This window comes from Bos mutus, chromosome 3, assembly GCF_027580195.1.
Source record: "Bos mutus isolate GX-2022 chromosome 3, NWIPB_WYAK_1.1, whole genome shotgun sequence".
NCBI classification, from domain to species: domain Eukaryota; kingdom Metazoa; phylum Chordata; class Mammalia; order Artiodactyla; family Bovidae; genus Bos; species Bos mutus.
This window is the reverse complement of record NC_091619.1, coordinates 100,454,169-100,470,943: the sequence shown is the minus strand read 5'-3', so window position 1 is coordinate 100,470,943 and position 16,775 is coordinate 100,454,169. Positions and strand designations below refer to the sequence as shown.

General features: G+C 41.2%; 1 protein-coding gene across 1 annotated transcript; it reads right to left on the bottom strand.

The window, feature by feature from the left end:
• Positions 1-2,390: 2,390 nt before the first annotated feature.
• ZFP69B (ZFP69 zinc finger protein B) lies at positions 2,391-16,775 on the bottom strand. The gene is given in 6 exon segments (XM_014479083.2): positions 2,391-3,511; positions 7,483-7,596; positions 7,873-7,999; positions 10,929-11,032; positions 16,201-16,357; positions 16,743-16,775. Coding segments are annotated over 6 exon segments (1,656 nt in total).

The following is a 16,775-nucleotide window of genomic DNA, read 5'->3' as shown; positions in this document are numbered from 1 at the left end:
GCACCAGTAAACAAAACAGATCCCTGCTCTCATGGAGCTTACATACTCCTAAGGGAAAATATGAGTAAATAATAAGCATAATAAATGTGTGAATTATCAATATCTAGTATGTTATGTAATATGTGATATGGACAAAGAAGGAATACAGAAGTTAGGGGGCAAGGAAAGGTTGTAATATTAAGTAGCATGGTCAGAACAGGCTTCAGTGCAAAGGTAACATTTGAGCAAAAGTGAGGAAGGAAGGGTAGGATGTCTGAAGGAACAGCTAGTGTAAAGGCCCAGTGGCAGGAATAGGCTAGAGTTCAGAATGGAGGTCTTGGCTGGAGACATGAATTTGGCAGTTGATACAACCATAAAATATCAACAGAGATGTTATTTTAAGCCAGAAGACCATGAAGGATCACTGAGACACAGACTGTAGATAGAGAAAAGTGATGGCCATGCCTTTCACTAAAGGAAGCAATCAAAAAACCCCAAATTCTTGGGAAAGCTAAGGCAACAGAAACATGGAAGAGCATATAAGAGGCACAGTGAGCACCCTCATTCTGGCCTTGTGCCCATCAAAGTCATACAGGACTTAAGAGTTAGAAGCCAGTTGTTTTTCAGGTAAACATACTAATATAAAATATCTAGAGATAATGGACTATATTCTGGATTAACAGCTTTACTTTTGATAGTTCACACAACATTCAGGCAGTTAAATTGTTTGTTTTGAACTGCCATTTAAGAGTAAGAAGCGGAACTTGACCAATCTCCACTGATGTTTGAAAGGATGCAGTATTTATAAAGACAGTGAAGTACTACGAATCAACTCCTCCACTTCCCCTCTCATACTTCCCTGCCTCTCATACTTTGGCCCCTGCAGTCACCGTCTCCCTGGTCCTCTTTGGTGGGCCCCTAAATGTGTTTTTCTAAGGGCTGTTTCAAAGACCTTCTCGCTCAAAAGACAACACATTTTTTTAATTTAATGCCATACATTTGGCAATTAGAAAGTAAAAGACAATTAAAATGCCATCCACCAATCTTAATAAAAAGACATCAATATGTATTAGGAATTATGGTCTAATTTTCTTAGGTGTAATAATGGCATTGCAGTTAAGTCTTAAAAGAGTGGTGGTTATCTTTTAGAGATACATCCCAAAGCACTTGTGGATAAATAAAAAAAAAAAGCATCATTATGAACTAAAGTCTACATAAATATCTCCATAAATAATTCCTAGGCTTCCACAACAGCATTACAATTGTGATTTTAAAAAACCTTTTTGCAACAAAATACCAAAGAGATTGATAAGGAAACAAGACTTTTGGCATAGATACAAGTGAACATACGAATATGACATTAAATGGTAGTCTAGTGTCAGTATTAATCATTGTACATATATTCATTTTACATAGTGGAATGGGCAAATTACAATCCTCGGGCTAAATGCAAACCAACACTTGTCTTTTAAATAAAGTTGATTGGAGCAGTTATACCAATTCATTCATGTCAGTGGTTCCCAACTAGGAATTATCTTGCCCTCCCCAGGTCTGGGGAAATTTCTGGTTGTCACTGTGGAGCGGGGAACTACTGACATCCAGTGGCCAGCTGCTACTGCTGCTAAACATCCTACAAAGCAGGATAGCCACCTACAACAAAGCATCCCAAAACATTAGCAGTGCCACAGATGAGATACCCACATATTGTCTCTGGATACTTCTGCACTAAGATGATAGAGTTGAGTAGTTCTGACAGAGGTCATATGGCCTACAACACCTAACATGTTTATTATGTGGCCCTTTACAGAAAACATTTGCCAATTTTTCTCTATGAAACCAAAAAATGTAAGTACCTCATGTTTAGCTGGTTACCTATTAAGTCTAGAAAACTCTCTTTAACATTATTTCTAGAATGAGACAATTGACATTTTTATTTCTACCTCTTCTAGCCATATAAAGGGCTATAGTAAAAGGTTATATTTTATTCTGATTCATTAAAGGGATATTTAAATCCGTGACTCTCAAAGTCAATCACAGATCACTGGCTTGTCATGATGATTTCACTGGCCCACAGTGAAATGAGAAAAATAAAGACAAATTTGGGAGATTTCCATAAAACTAATTTAATGTAAGAGACTGTTCTCTATAATTATAGTCTTCCTATATTTTAAAATAATAAAATGCCCTTTCTTTTCTGACGCAATGCTGATAATAGGTAGTTTGTTTTTTTAACACAGCAAAATTAGTAATTGTAACATTGGGTCAAACCATTAAAAAAATGATTCGTTCTTGAAATCTGAAAGTCAGAAAATCCAAATTTAGAGGCTTTTGCTCCAATTGGGGGATTCTTTGATGTTGAACATATTTCACACACCATTGCTGAAGGTATTTCTTAAGTGTGTTTTGCAGTGTCAAATAAGTGGTGAACTACAGCTGAAGGCTTTTCCACATTCATTACAATCATAGGGTTTTTCTCCAGTATGAATTCTCTTATGTTTAGCAAAGGATGAATCATGCCTAAAGCCTTTCCCGCAATGACTGCATTCATAAGGTTTCACTCCAGTATGGACTCTCTGATGGATAGAAAGATGTATTCTCTGGCTAAAAGCTTTTCCACATTCCTTACATTTATATGGTCTTTCCCCAGTATGACTTCTCTGGTGTTGAGTTAGGTATATGCTGTGGCTGACAGTTTTACTGCATACACTACAAATAGAGGGTTTCACAGCAGTATGAATAATCTCATGTTGCCTGAGGTGTCTAATATGGAAAAATGCTTTTCCACAGTCTTTGCATGTAAAAGGTTTCTCTCTGACATGAGTTCTCAGATGCTGGATCAGTCCAATGCTTTGGCTAAATGCTTTCTCACATACACCACATTCATAGGGTTTCTCCCCAGTATGAATTCTGACATGTTGAGTAAGAGATGATGGATGTCTGAAGGTTTTCCCACATTCCTTACACTCATAGGGTTTCTCCCCAATATGGATTCTCTGATGTGGAATAAGGGATGAGCTTTGGCTAAAGGCTTTTCCATATTCTTTACATCTGAAAGGTTTCTCTCCGGTGTGAATTCTCATGTGTTCTGTAAGGTGAATGAACTGTTTGAAGATTTTTTCACATATACTACATTCAAAGATTTTCATTCTTGTATAATTCCTTGAATGATTAATCAAATCTAAATTGTATCTACTTTTCTTGCCAGATATGTCATATCTATGGTGTCTTTTTTCTGGAGGGCCTACTGGTCCTATAACTTTTGAGCTTATATTAATATTTTTCTCAAATTTGTTAGATTCTTGGCCTCTCTCCTGAGTGAGCCTTTTCTTGTGGATCAAGGGGATTTGTCTCTCACCCATTCCTTCGTTCTCCTGGTAGTTTTCTAACTTGTGACATTTGGAGATTCTTCCCAATGTGGAAATCAAGGTGCTTCCTCTCAGGAACCTTTCCATCATCAGGGCATGGTGTAATTCTCCCCATGAAATGTCATTCTTTAAAGTTGTCTCTTTGGTTTCTGTTTCATCCTCCAAGTCTGAAAGAAATCCAAAAATATAAATGACCCATATTCACTGCACTTCAAAAATAAATGGCCACAGTGCAAAGAGGAGGGAAAAATAATATATACTAGGTACAGGAGGGCTGAATAGTCTTCAAATAGGATCCTGCCACCTAGAGAGCTAATATGAAAATAACAAAGTGGTCAAAACAAGGAAGCTGTTAAAAGAATACGAGATAGGACTTCCCTGATGATCGAGTGGTTAAGAATCTGCCTTGCAGTGCAGGGCATATGGGTTTGATACCTGGTCGGAGAACTAAGATCCCACATACCACCAGGCAACTGAGCCCACAATTGGAGATCGCATGCTACAACTAAAGAGTCCATGTATCAGAACAAAAGATCCCTCATGATGCAACAAAGATCCTGCATGCGGCAACTAAGAACTAACACAGCCAAGTAAATAAATGGAGCTCTGAGGAGTTATACAAAATGAAAGACTTTTTAAAAATGTATGTGAAAGTGACTTTGAAAACTGAGAGGAGTTCATCCATGAGAACTACAAGAGGAAATGGACTAAGAAGAAAACATCACTATAAGGGCAAATATCAAGAGATAAGACAGGAAGATAAGAATTTTAACACAATATCTCAACCTCCTATTTCTATGACAAAATTTTATTTACTTAAAAAATTTAAGTACCTCATACATTTTGCATGCTCAAATAAAACATTAAATAATATAGAAATGCATTCACTAAAAAAGGGTAGCCTCTGTCAATTTCATCTTCATTTCCTTTATTCTCTTAGGATTATGGAATGAATCTGTTCAGACATTTCTCAATAATATATACATGTAAATATGTGCGTTTGTGTATATATGGTCATAAATATAATTCTGCATGTTTTTTTAACTCAACTATGTCTTATGCCCCCCCCATGTCTGTACATTTAGATTTATAATATTCTTTATAACAACTGCATTCCACTTAGTGAAGTAGTGAAAGTCGCTCAGTCATGTCCGACTCTTTGCGACCCCATGGACTATACAGTCCATGGAATTCTCCAGACCTGAATATCAGAATGGGTAGCCTTTCCCTTCTCCAGGGGATCGTCCCAACCCAGGGATCGAACCGAGGTCTCCGGCATTGCAGACAGATTCTTACCAACTGAGCTATGAGGGAAGCCCACATTCCACTTATAGACATATTTCTTTGACTTTTCTCTACTGAAAAATATTTAGGTAGTCTCCATTTTTTCCCTTTATTTTTTATATATAAATTTGTGTATACTTCTGTCAGTGTTTCATAGGATTTACTAAAAAGAAATTATTAGGTTATGGGTATATGTGCTATTGGTGAATATGGGTGCCTTTCACTGGATTTTTATCTATCTTCATAATTATTGTCTATATAAGAGGTGAAAAATGGTTTCTTAATTTGTGACAAAATATTATCTATACTGTAAAATCTTAAAAGATAGAGAATGTATATATATAGGGTAAATATATCCATAGTACACATGACACAGCATTTTCAGATGTGATTTTTATAAATCAGATGAGGGAGTTTCCTGGATTTTTACTCTCTACTTCTATCCAACTATTCTGGACTCTATCATCCTAAAGCATCAATAGTTTCTGTTCACAGCAAACTTATTCTCCAGGATGTCCAAGCTCATTTTAGTCAAAGCACAAACAAAGTACTTGGTAATAGTAGGATAAATTTTGGACTGGACTCAAAAAGCAAGTAGAGATATTTGGATTACTTATTATAGGGGATAAGGAGTCACTTAACTTCTTTTTAGGGTAAAAAAAAGATAAATGAGATGTTTTGAGTGGTCCAATCTAGCAGTAACATTCAAAATGATTCTGAAAAAGAAAATAAGATATCCACAAATGCAGCTGGAAATTCTAGTAATTGGCATGGAATAATGGGAACCTGGCTTAAGAGTACATCAACAGAGATGAAGAGTAGAAGTGGACTGAGTAGGTAAAACCAGAGAAGAAAACATGGAGGATGGGGGGGAAAACAAAGTAGAAAGCATGATACATCCTTGCTGATACAATGATTTCTAGTCTTAGAGGCTGAAAGGACAGGAGGAGTCAGGATGAGAACTTAGTTTGGGAGAGATAATTGCTTCCAATTTTGGATGTACTGCGCTTGAAGTAACAACAGTGTGTCTATATAGAGATGTTCCAAACACCAGGGAGATGAGGGAATAGAGTTCATATGAACATGTATGACACAAATGAAGATATGGAGAATACAGATATCAAAGGGATAGTTGAGAACATCACAATGCATCTGTGGGAGTTTGTGCAGAAACAGGACAGCAGTGTAAAAGAGAGAGGCTCCTCAGGGATTGTGGCAGAGACTGTTAGCTGTTCATTGAAACATCTCCTTATTTTTGGACACACAACTATACTATACTTCCCAATCTTCCCTGAATTTGAGTGAAGTAACAGGTCTCTCCCATTAAGTGAATAAGAGTGAAAAGTGATGTAAGCCATTCCAGTTTGGCCCATAAAAACCACCTAAATGAACTCCTCTGTGCTTTTCCTCTGTGTTGCGCTGTGCTGTGCTTAGTCGCTCAGTCGTGTCTGACTCTTTGCAACCCCATGGACTGTAGCCCGCCAGACTCCTCTGTCCATGGGGATTCTCTAGGCAAGAATACTGGAGTGGGTTGCCATGCCCTCTGTGTGCTTTTCCTCCACTGCTGGCCAAACTTAAATGATGAGGAGGCCCTCAAGAATGACAGAACTACCATGTGGAAGGAATCTCTGTCCCTGAATGCAAAGTGGTAAAAAACTGTCCACTGAACTAACCAACTTCCCCGGATGAATATATGAGCAAGAAAGCCCTATTCAGTTTGAGCCAAACTTGAGCGTCTATATGCTATAGTAGGTTAGCCTAACCTAACAGAGGCATAAGTGATACACCTGCATTAAGAAGGAGATTGATGAGAAGCACTGAAGAAGCAATAAGAGAGACAGAAGAGACAAATATTATTAAACTAGCTGATGGAAGAAAACAATACCATGAAGGTGGTGAGGTCTTCATAACCTAATGCTTCCCTGTAGGAAAGCACCATAAGAATTCAAACCGTGGAGGCAGCATGATTAGAATTCAAACACGGATTCCACCTAATAGTGGCTAAACAATCATGGACAGATTTCTTAACCTAAGCACCTTCTTTATCTCATTTGTAATATGGGGTTAAAGTAGGTACAGGACTCATAGAAACCAGCTTGGAAAACAGTGTCATTTTTACTATTCTTAGAAGTCAAAGACTATTAAAACCCACTGGATTTGCTAAGAAGGAATTCTGTGGTGATTTCTCAAGGAGTCATGTATTATCTGAAATAAAATTTAAATTACCCAAGTTAAAAAGAGAATCAAAATTGAAGGGATAGTCATAGAAAATAGGAAAAAAATTTAAATGGAATCATCAGAAAAAGTCATGATAAAATGACTTAAGAATCTGGTGTAGGGTGCTGATATTTTTTGAGTGTTTGTCTTTTGTTGTGTTTCTTTTGTTTGGTTGGTTGGTTGATTTTTTTGGCTGCACTTCAGCATGAGGGATCCTAGTTCCCTGACAAGGATTGAACCCATGCTCCTTGCAGTGCAAACACAAAGTCTTCACAGATTCTTAACCACTGGATTACCAGGGAAGTACCAAGAGCACTGTTTTAAATGAGGAGAGATCCATGGATATCTGAATGTACAGGAGAAAGAAACTATGATCAGGGCAAGGTTTAGAATGCTGGAGAAAGCAAGAAAACCACAAAAGTCAGGTCAGAAGAAATGGTAAAGGCAGTTAACCCTGAAGAGAAAGCCATCTCTTTTCCTCTGACTCCAGAGAAACTAATGAGAAGAGGCAAGTGTAGGAAAGGAGGGACAGAGTGGTAATCGAGTTTTTTGTGGGTCTCACGCAGGTGACTGCAGCCTTCCCCACGGCCTGGAGAAGCCTTTAAGCTGAACTCTCTGGCAAACGTAAGGGCTCCACCTGCCTTGCTCTTTCCTGGACTTGGACCTCCTGAAACCTCTCTCTTCATCAGCCATGGCTCTTCTCCTTTCTCTAACTGGGAAACCACACCAGGTTTGGAAAGCTGGTATCCTGCTTACAAGACGAAAAAACTGCATGTGCTGAGGTCAGAGAGGTATCCCAAGAATTTAGAGACAGTCATTTGTTAGTCAGGCCTTCTGCAGAGTAGAGTAGAAAGACCAGGGCAGAAAAGACCACAGCAGTTCTGACTTGCTGTTCAAACGAACTAGAAATTTCTAACACAGAACCCAAAGCCGAAGCAGAGCAGTTCAGTTAGAAATAAAGATTCTTTATTTATTCTTTATTTATTCCAATAGGCAGATTCTTCTTACAAAGGGAATCCACCCTTACCCACTGAGACCAGATTTCCATAGTTCTCCAGCATCACCTCCCGGTACAGATTCTGGTGAGCAGGGGCCAGATGCCCCCACTCCTCCTGGGTCAAGTCCACAATTATGTCCTTGAAGGTCAATGGTTCCTAGAACATCAAATATATTTCTTTTTAGCCTGAATCAGGAAGTTGTTTTCACTTTCTCTATATGCTAAGAGATTGTAGCCAAGTTTTCTTGGACCCTGGACCCTCTTCTTTTTTTTTTTTTTAGCAAATCTATCACAGAGGTGGAAAAACAGCCCTCAGCAGAGATTCTCCTCAGGTCTGCTGCTGCTGCTAATTAATCGTTTCAGTTGTGTCCGACTCTGTGCGACCCCATAGACGGCAGCCAACCATGCTTCCCCGTCCCTGGGATTCTCCAGGTAAGAACACTGGAGTGGGTTGCCATTTCTTTCTCCAATGCATGAAAGTGAAAAGTGAAAGTCAAGTCGCTCAGTTGTGTCTGACTCTTCGCGACCCCATGGACTGCAGCCTACCAGGCTCCTCCGCCCATGGGATTTTCCAGGCAAGAGTACTGGAGTGGGGTGCCATTGCCTTCTCCACCTCAGGTCAGATAGGTCTATATCAATCTGTATGAGAAAGCCTGCCACACATGGGAACCCATCTTGCCGGGGGGACGTCCAACTTTAAGGAACACAACATGTTGCACTTTTCTTCCTTTGCGTGCCATTTCTCAAGGATTCTCTGTTCCTTTTCAGTTCCTATTCCAGGAACGAGTAGAGCTGCATGCAGTTCTCAGGACTGAGATCATGGGAAAGGGTACCTGCTTGGATTCCTTCCAGTAACTCCCTTCAGTGACTGTTTTCAGCGTTAGCAACCTTGTATATATTAGACTATCCATTTTGTTACAACTGATGAAATTTCACTCTTTGTAATAGCTGAGTAATCATTTTACTAAAGATATATATATAAGCGTGCATTTCTGCTAATAAAATACCCTTGCTCCACTAGAGACCTGGGTCCCCTGCATCCTTCTTTCTGTCTTCATTCTCATCGGAGCGTGGAAACCTACCAAGCTCACTTTCTTGCCTGGGCTTTCAAGACCTCCTTGAGAGGACGCCCTGTGCCTTCATGAGCGATACAAGTCCTGTGTATGGGCTTCATTGGTTTTCCATGTAACCTGAGAGATCCTGAGAGATACTGCTCTCTCTCTCTCTTCTTTCTTTTCCTCAACTCTGGTCCACCAGGTCCCGGTCTATAAAGACCAATACCATCTCTGTTGTGTGAAAGGCTAGAAGGAGATCTCCTTGTCATTCAGCCTTCATCAGCTCCTATGGACAGTCTTTTGAAAACCATTTGGCTGATTCTCTGATGGAGGTTACAAAACAATGCAGGGAGCGTGTAAGTTGTCTCTTCCAACTCACAGTTTGGCTGAAGGCAAAATACTCATAAACTGTATTAAAGAGGGTTGTAGAACAGTATATAGTAATTTAAGGGCAATAAAAATCAGGAATATTTGAGAAAGAGGAGAGTCCAAAAGGAGGCTAAGGCCACAAGACAAGACAGGGACCCTGGTTGGGCTGAAAGAACTGGTTATAAATCAGAACATTTCTACATGAGTAAGACCCTTAGCTAGGGATTTCTGTTAGTAGGAAAAGTATGTGAGAATAGCACATTTTTGGAGGGAGCATGAATTGTGCCTTGTAAGGAAGATCCCTTGACCAAAGCGGACACTGTATTGGGAAGTACAAGGGCCTGCTGTGAACAACCTACACAAATAACCATTTGAGTTTGTTTTTTTTTTAATATTACCAAATGGGAAGAGAACTCAGAAGCCAGAAGGCTGAAATAATAACAAATTCCTTAAGTATACAGACTATTTTAATGCTTTTAATGGATTGTAAATAATTCTGGAATGTATTTCAGCCCTATGAGGCCAACACTAGCATCCACATTTAACCAATGAGAAAACTGAATTTGAGCAAAGTTAAAGACTTGCTGTTAGTCACTCAGTTGTGTCTGATTCTTTGTGACCCCATGAATTGTAGCCCACCAGGCTCCTCTGTCTGTGGAATTCTCCAGGCAAGAATACTGGAGTGGGTGGCCATTTCCTTCTCTAGGGGATCTTCCCAACCTAGTGATTGAACCCGTGTCTCCTATATTGGCAGGCAGATTCTCCTACATTGGTCTGAACCATCAGGAAAGCCCCAAAGACGTGAGACTAAACCCTATACCATGTGATTTTGGAAGCTAAGATCTCTTCACTTTAAAACTCTCCTGTTCTCTAATATCTCCTTCTACGTTGGTTTTCTAATTCTCTAACTCTCGAGTTTCCCTGTGCTTCTGGGGTTTGGTTGTACAGAACTTTGCCTGCTGCCAGTACCACCGGCTTTCTAATGAGCTAATGTATGACTCTTGGAAGCTTTCCTTCCTATTCTGCTCAGCCTATTTCGTTTCTGCCCTTTGTGACCTGTCAGCAGCTTCTCTACTCACTTCTCTATTCATCTACAATTCTGCTCCCGGACATGACCAAAGATCCTCTCTCAAAGGTCTTTAAGGAAGTGCATGCATTTCCAAGAATATCAGAACCTCACTCTGTTCATTTTAAAATGTTGCTTAAAATGTTTTACAGTGCTTGTCTTTCCCCTGGATGACATCTTGTGAATTTTAAGAGCAAGAATTACAGGGAGCTCCTTGGTAGCCTAGTGGTTAGGATTCCGGGCTTTCACTGCTGTGGCCCTGGGTTCAATCCCTGGTCAGGGAACTCAGATCTTGCAATCTGTGTGGCATGGCCAAAAAAAGAATTACTTTATGTACTTTTTCCACATACACACACACACACAAACATGATTTTTTAATTTGTTGGATAAATGGCTAGAGGTTTGCTAGAAACAAGAGAGTTCTTTAGGAGGGTTACTACTGGTGGGGAAATTACCTGTAAAATAAATCCATGCAGGCTGATTTCAAACAGGCTAAGAAAATCCAATCCAAGAAGTCAAGCTAAAGAAAATCAAAGTCCAGGGCTCTTAAAATCTAAGAGACAATTTCATGAAAGTGACAGGAAACTCCGACCCACCTAGGATTCTGCTGTCAGGGACCTAGAGGTCACTTCATCCTCAAAACTTTATCCCTGGGTCTCATCAGCATCCTGAGATAGCCAAGATGGAAAAAGGAAAAGAGCTATGAAGTTTGCACCTCTGCAAATCCCCCTAAATAGAAAAACTTCCTGCAGACCTGCTGAACACAGCCCCTCTCTCAATACATTCACAAAGAGGGACATTCAGAGCCACTCAAGAGCAGACTGGAGCCTCCTAATGGGAGGATCTGCAGTGCATTGATTACAGGGTTAATGTTTCCCAATGACCAGTGCTGGTCCAAAAGCACAGACCTACCTCAAAAATCCTCAGACGTTCCCCACTACAAGAAAGAAAAATCCAAACACTTTATCATATCATAGACTTCAAGATCCTCCACAAACAGTCCAAAGCTATTTCTCCAAGTATTTCTTGCCCCAAAACACTGGACACACCTACCACATAATCCACTCTTTGAACATACCTAGATATTAATAGCACCCAGCTCAGAACTTTCCCCCAAGGCCTACTCAGTGAAAAACCGAGGTATCCTTCTGGATCAGTTCAAGTGAAGTTTTATCAGATCCCCTTAATGCGAAAAAAACGTCCTCTCCCCTGTATTCCCCCAAAGCTTGGTTTTTCTCTCTAATCTGGTATCTCAGGCTGCCTCCTATTATATTTATTTTCATAATTATATCCTTCAATTGAGTATTAGTATGAGTATATGTGTAGAAACTTTATCTGGTTCACTTTTTCCCATCTGCTAGTTAAGTATAACACCCTGCCAGGCTACTAGAACTCAAGAAATACTAGCTGAATTTGACATGTTAAAAATATGGGGCTTCCGTGGTGGCTCAGTGGTAAAGAATCCGCCTGCCAATGCAAGGGACATGAGTTTGATCCCTGGTCTGGGAAAATTCCACATGCCACGGAGCAGCTAAGCCAATATGCCACAACTACTGAGCCCGTGCTCTGCAGCCTGCTAGCTGAAACTGCTGAAGCGCCTAGAACTTGTGTTCTGCAACAAGAGAAGTCACTACAGTGAGAAGCCTGCACACCCCATCTAGAGAGTAGGTAGCCCCCCTCACCGCACCTGGAGAACACCTGTGTGTAGCAACAAAGACCCAGCACAGCCATAAATAAATAAATAAATCTTTTAAAAAATATATATGAACTAGTGAATCCCCTGGTAGTTCAGTGGTCAGGACTCTGCACTCTCACTGCTGAGGTTAGAGGGTTAAATCCCTGGTCAGGTTAATTAAGATCCCACAAGATGCAAACAAATGAAAAAAGCAAAACAAAACAACTTGTAATTAAAGCACATGAGATAGTAGGGCTAACAGCGACCTCCAAGAGGGCTCACGCCAAGGGGCACTTTCCAGGATTGCTGCTGCCAGTACCCCCATCCCCCTGGAGACCCACTTCTGACCCATGTCTCTACAGGAGACCCTCCAACACTAGCAGTGCTCCCTTGAAAGATGAGGATCTTAAGCATCACACCTTAGAATGGAGATTTCATCCATTAGGAAAGACACCTCCAAAAACTCTCTGTATTATATCCCTAGAAAGGCTCCTAACAGGTATTGCTAACCAATCCTCGTGCTGCTACACTCCAGGGAATAGACTCCTGGAGTCACGTGACACGCCTGAAAAAAGACACTAACTAGAAATGCACATCCTCTGGTGACCTAAAAGTAAGTATTTCCTAAAACTGAAGCAGACAATATCACGAGAGATAGGTGAGACAGCTTTCCCAACATATCCAGACCAGGACTGTTGGAAGTTCATCACTAAAGCTGTAATGATGACACAATGCTTCAGATAATCTCCAGTGTCTATGATCTTGATAACATAAGTACTTGAGATAAAAAAAATGCCTGAGAGTTCTCCCTCCCACCCCTTCGTTTTACTCAAATTGACCTTAATAGGTTTCCAACGTGTACACTTTCCCTCTGATGTAAGACACTATTCCCAGAAAGAACTTTCTTGACATTGAGGGACAAAAAGGCTGATGAAACTAGAAAACCTGACTCTTGACTAACCAAGTTTCCAGAGGAAGATCTTGGTCAAAAGGAGGAAATGTAGAAATTTACAGAAACCTCAGTTTAAAAAAGGCTTCCCTAGTGGTTCAGCTGGTAAAGAATTTGCCTGTAATGCGGGAGACCTGGGTTCGATCCCTGGGTTGGGAAGATCCCCTGGAGAAGGGAAAGGCTACCCACTCCAGTATTCTGGCCTAGAGAATTCCATGGACTGTATAGTCCACCGGATTACAAAGAGTGGGACACGACTGAGTGACTTTCACTCACTCGATTAAATAAAACTGGGATACCAGAAGAGGGAGCTCTCATACTTTGCAATGATAGCAGAGTCCAACAGGAAGAAGAGACTCCTCTTCTTTCATGGCAAGCATTCAGCCAGCAAAAAGCTATGGACTATTTTTAACTATAGCTCTTCCAACTTCCTTTTTCTCTATAAAAGTATTCTCCTATCCTTATCAGTGGGGACTTGTACATGGTTCACAGTAGTTGCAGACCACAAACTGCAATTCTCTGCTGATTCTGAATAAACCCATCTTGGTTGGAGAAATTTTTTTTAAAGCACATGAATTATTGTCCTTGTATTTTTCCCTTAACTTTTTATCATGAATACTGAACACCCATATATCTTCCACCCGCATTCAATAATCACTGCTGCTGCTGCTAAGTCACTTCAGTCGTGTCCAACTCTATGTGACCCCATAGGCGGCAGCCCACCAGGCTCCCCCATCCCTGGGATTCTCCAGGCAAGAACACTGGAGTGGGTTGCCATTTCCTTCTCCAGTGCATGAAAGTGAACAGTGAAAGTGAAGTCCCTCAGTCGTGTCTGACTCTTCACGACCCCATGGACTGCAGCCTACCAGGCTCCTCTATCCATGGGATTTTCCAGGCAAGAGTACTGGAGTGGGGTGCCATTGCCTTCTCTGCAATAATCACTAATGTTTGCCATATTTACTTCATTTATCTATATTTTTTTCTGAGCCATTTCAGAGTTGCAGATATCATAGGACTTCCTTGGAGGTCCAGTGGTTAGGACTCCACACTTCTCCACTGCAAGGGGCGTGGATTCAATCCCTGGGGAGGGAACTAAGATTCCACATGCTGTCATGATACCTCCTCCCTGAATACTTCAAAGACTCTTCTCCTGCATAACCATAATACCATTTATCTCAGTTTAGAGAGTTAATAATATCCATCCAAATATTCAGTAAATATTCAGATTTCCTCAACTGTTCCCAAACTATCTTTTATCCTGGATTTTTTTCCAAACCAGGAGCCAACCAAGGTTCACACACTCAAAGTGGCTGTTATTCAAAGCCTCTCTTACTTTTTTCACGACAGTGGCTTTTAAAACACTGGCATCGTCTTACTGTATCCTCATGGTTAGGTTTATCTTACTTCTCCATCCCCTATATTTTCTTTAAATCAGAAGTTCAGCCTTTAATTTGGATCAAGTTAGTTATGACCAACCTAGATAGCATATCCAAAAGCAGAGACATTACTTTGCCAACAAAGGTCCGTCTAGTCAAGGCTATGGTTTTTCCTGTGGTCATGTGTGGATGTGAGAGTTGGACTGTGAAGAAAGCTGAGTGCCGAAGAATTGATGCTTTTGAACTGTGGTGTTGGAGAAGACTCTTGAGAGTTCCTTGGACTGCAAGAAGATCCAACCAGTCCATTCTGAAGGAGATCAGTCCTGGGTGTTCTCTGGAAGGACTGATGCTAAAGCTGAAACTCCAGTACTTTGGCCACCTCAAGCGAAGAGTTGACTCACTGGAAAAGACTCTGATGCTGGGAGGGATCGGAGGCAGGAGGAGAAGGGGACGACAGAGGATGGGATGGCTGGATGGCATCACTGACTCAATGGACGTGAGTTTGAGTGAACTCCGGGAGTTGGTGATGGACAGGGAGGTCTGGCGTGCTGCGATTCGTGGGGTCGCAAAGAGTTGGACATGACTGAGCAACTGAACTGAAACATTTTAGGAAGGGATATATTATGGGTGATACCATGTGCTTTATATTACATGACCCAGAAGGCACAAAATGTCAGGTCATCCCATCACTGGAACACTTGGTTAAGATAGTGACCACCAGATATTGCCACTGGAAAAGTATGTTCTTTCCCTGACATTTAGCAAGTGATTTGTGGGGGGTTATAGCTCAGATGGTAAAGAATCTGTCTGCAATGCAGGAGACCCTGGTTCAATTCCTGGGTCAGGAAGGTCCTCTGGAGAAGGGATAGACTACCCACTCCAGTATTCTTGGGCTTCCCTTGTGGCTCAGCTGGTAAAGAATCTGCCTGCAATGCGGGAGACCTGGGATTTTCCCTGGGTTGGGAAGATTCCCTGGAGAAGGGAAAGGCTACCCACTCCACTATTCTGGCCTGGAGAATTCTATGGACTGTATAGTCCATGGGGTCGCAAAGAGTCAGATACGACTGAGAGACTTTCACTTAATCTCATTTGTGGGGGTGAAACTTTGACACCTTGGGAATATCCTATTCCCCATCAATCTTCCAATTATTTCATTTATAGTAAAATATCCCACCATTCCTTTCAAATTCATTACTGGAAGGTGTTTTCTGAAAAGGATTTAAAAAGCAAGGTCAATGCATCCTTCATTCCCATAATAATATAATTTCAAAGTAAGAAAATCAGTGTCTTAATCACTTCCAATGTTGACAGATGAGTTTTCTCCCCTCTTCTTCCTCTATTTTAAGTATCATCATGAATGTGTGGAATTTTACTTATTTAAGGTGTTACAATCAATCTGGATACTTAAACTGTCCCCAGTTTGAACAGGGCTGTTGCATCCTTTAAACACAGGTCTATTAGTCTCTGAGCTCTTCCTTGCTATTTGAGCACAAGATACTCCATCTCACCTGGTACTTTCCCTCCTGCCTTCTACTTCTGACCTACATACCCGGCACCTGGACAGGTCATTTGTTTGATTCACATTTCCTCACTGTAAAATATGGAAAATCAGGCAAGTTCTCCCAGCCTCATACACCCATGAGGAAGTTGAAAAGAAATAACATACACAGTCATAACACTGAAATACTGGTTTGGAGCTGAGTTAACCACTACTATTTAGGAAAACCTCAGGCCAGGAGCAATAAAGAACTCCAGAGACTTTTTACCCAACTGCCTCCCCAACAGATGCTTCTGCTCAGATGTCTACATTCCTTCCCACTCTGGAGGATGGTGCTCTTCCTCCCTCCCACCCAGCAGTCTAGTCTCACCTTCCTCTTTAAACATCTCAGTCACGTCCTCCCACAGGGGTGCCCCCACCACCGTCTTCTCTGGATGGTGCAGCTTCACCCAGGTGCTGGCCTCAGTGGGCAAGGTGATCAGGAGTCACTGTAGGATGATGACTTCAGCACTCCTTTCTGGGGAACTCTGGCTCCACCCACAGGGCAGAGTCCTGACCGGGCTTCTCCACTTTCTGATGAGGAAACTGCCAGAGTCTCTGACAGGAGGCTTTACAACTGCACAGGTGTCCTCCACTCTCAGGAACCCAGGGAACAAACAGCACCAAAATCCAGAGTCTGGACAGTTTTACTCTCTAGGCTCTCAAGGAACACCTCCCATCCTTGCCTCCATCTATCTCCTCAGCAGGCAGCTGGAGGCTCCAAGTATTTATTCCCAATCACCACAATGGGCAGAAAACATCAGTGTTAGTGAAAGGATCTAGGAAGTTCAATCACATGGTCAGAACTTATACCAATCAATGAAAATTTCTTTTACAACAGATACACAGAGATCATGGATAGACACAACCCACATGGTCCAAAACACTGCTGATGTCTAGAAGCAT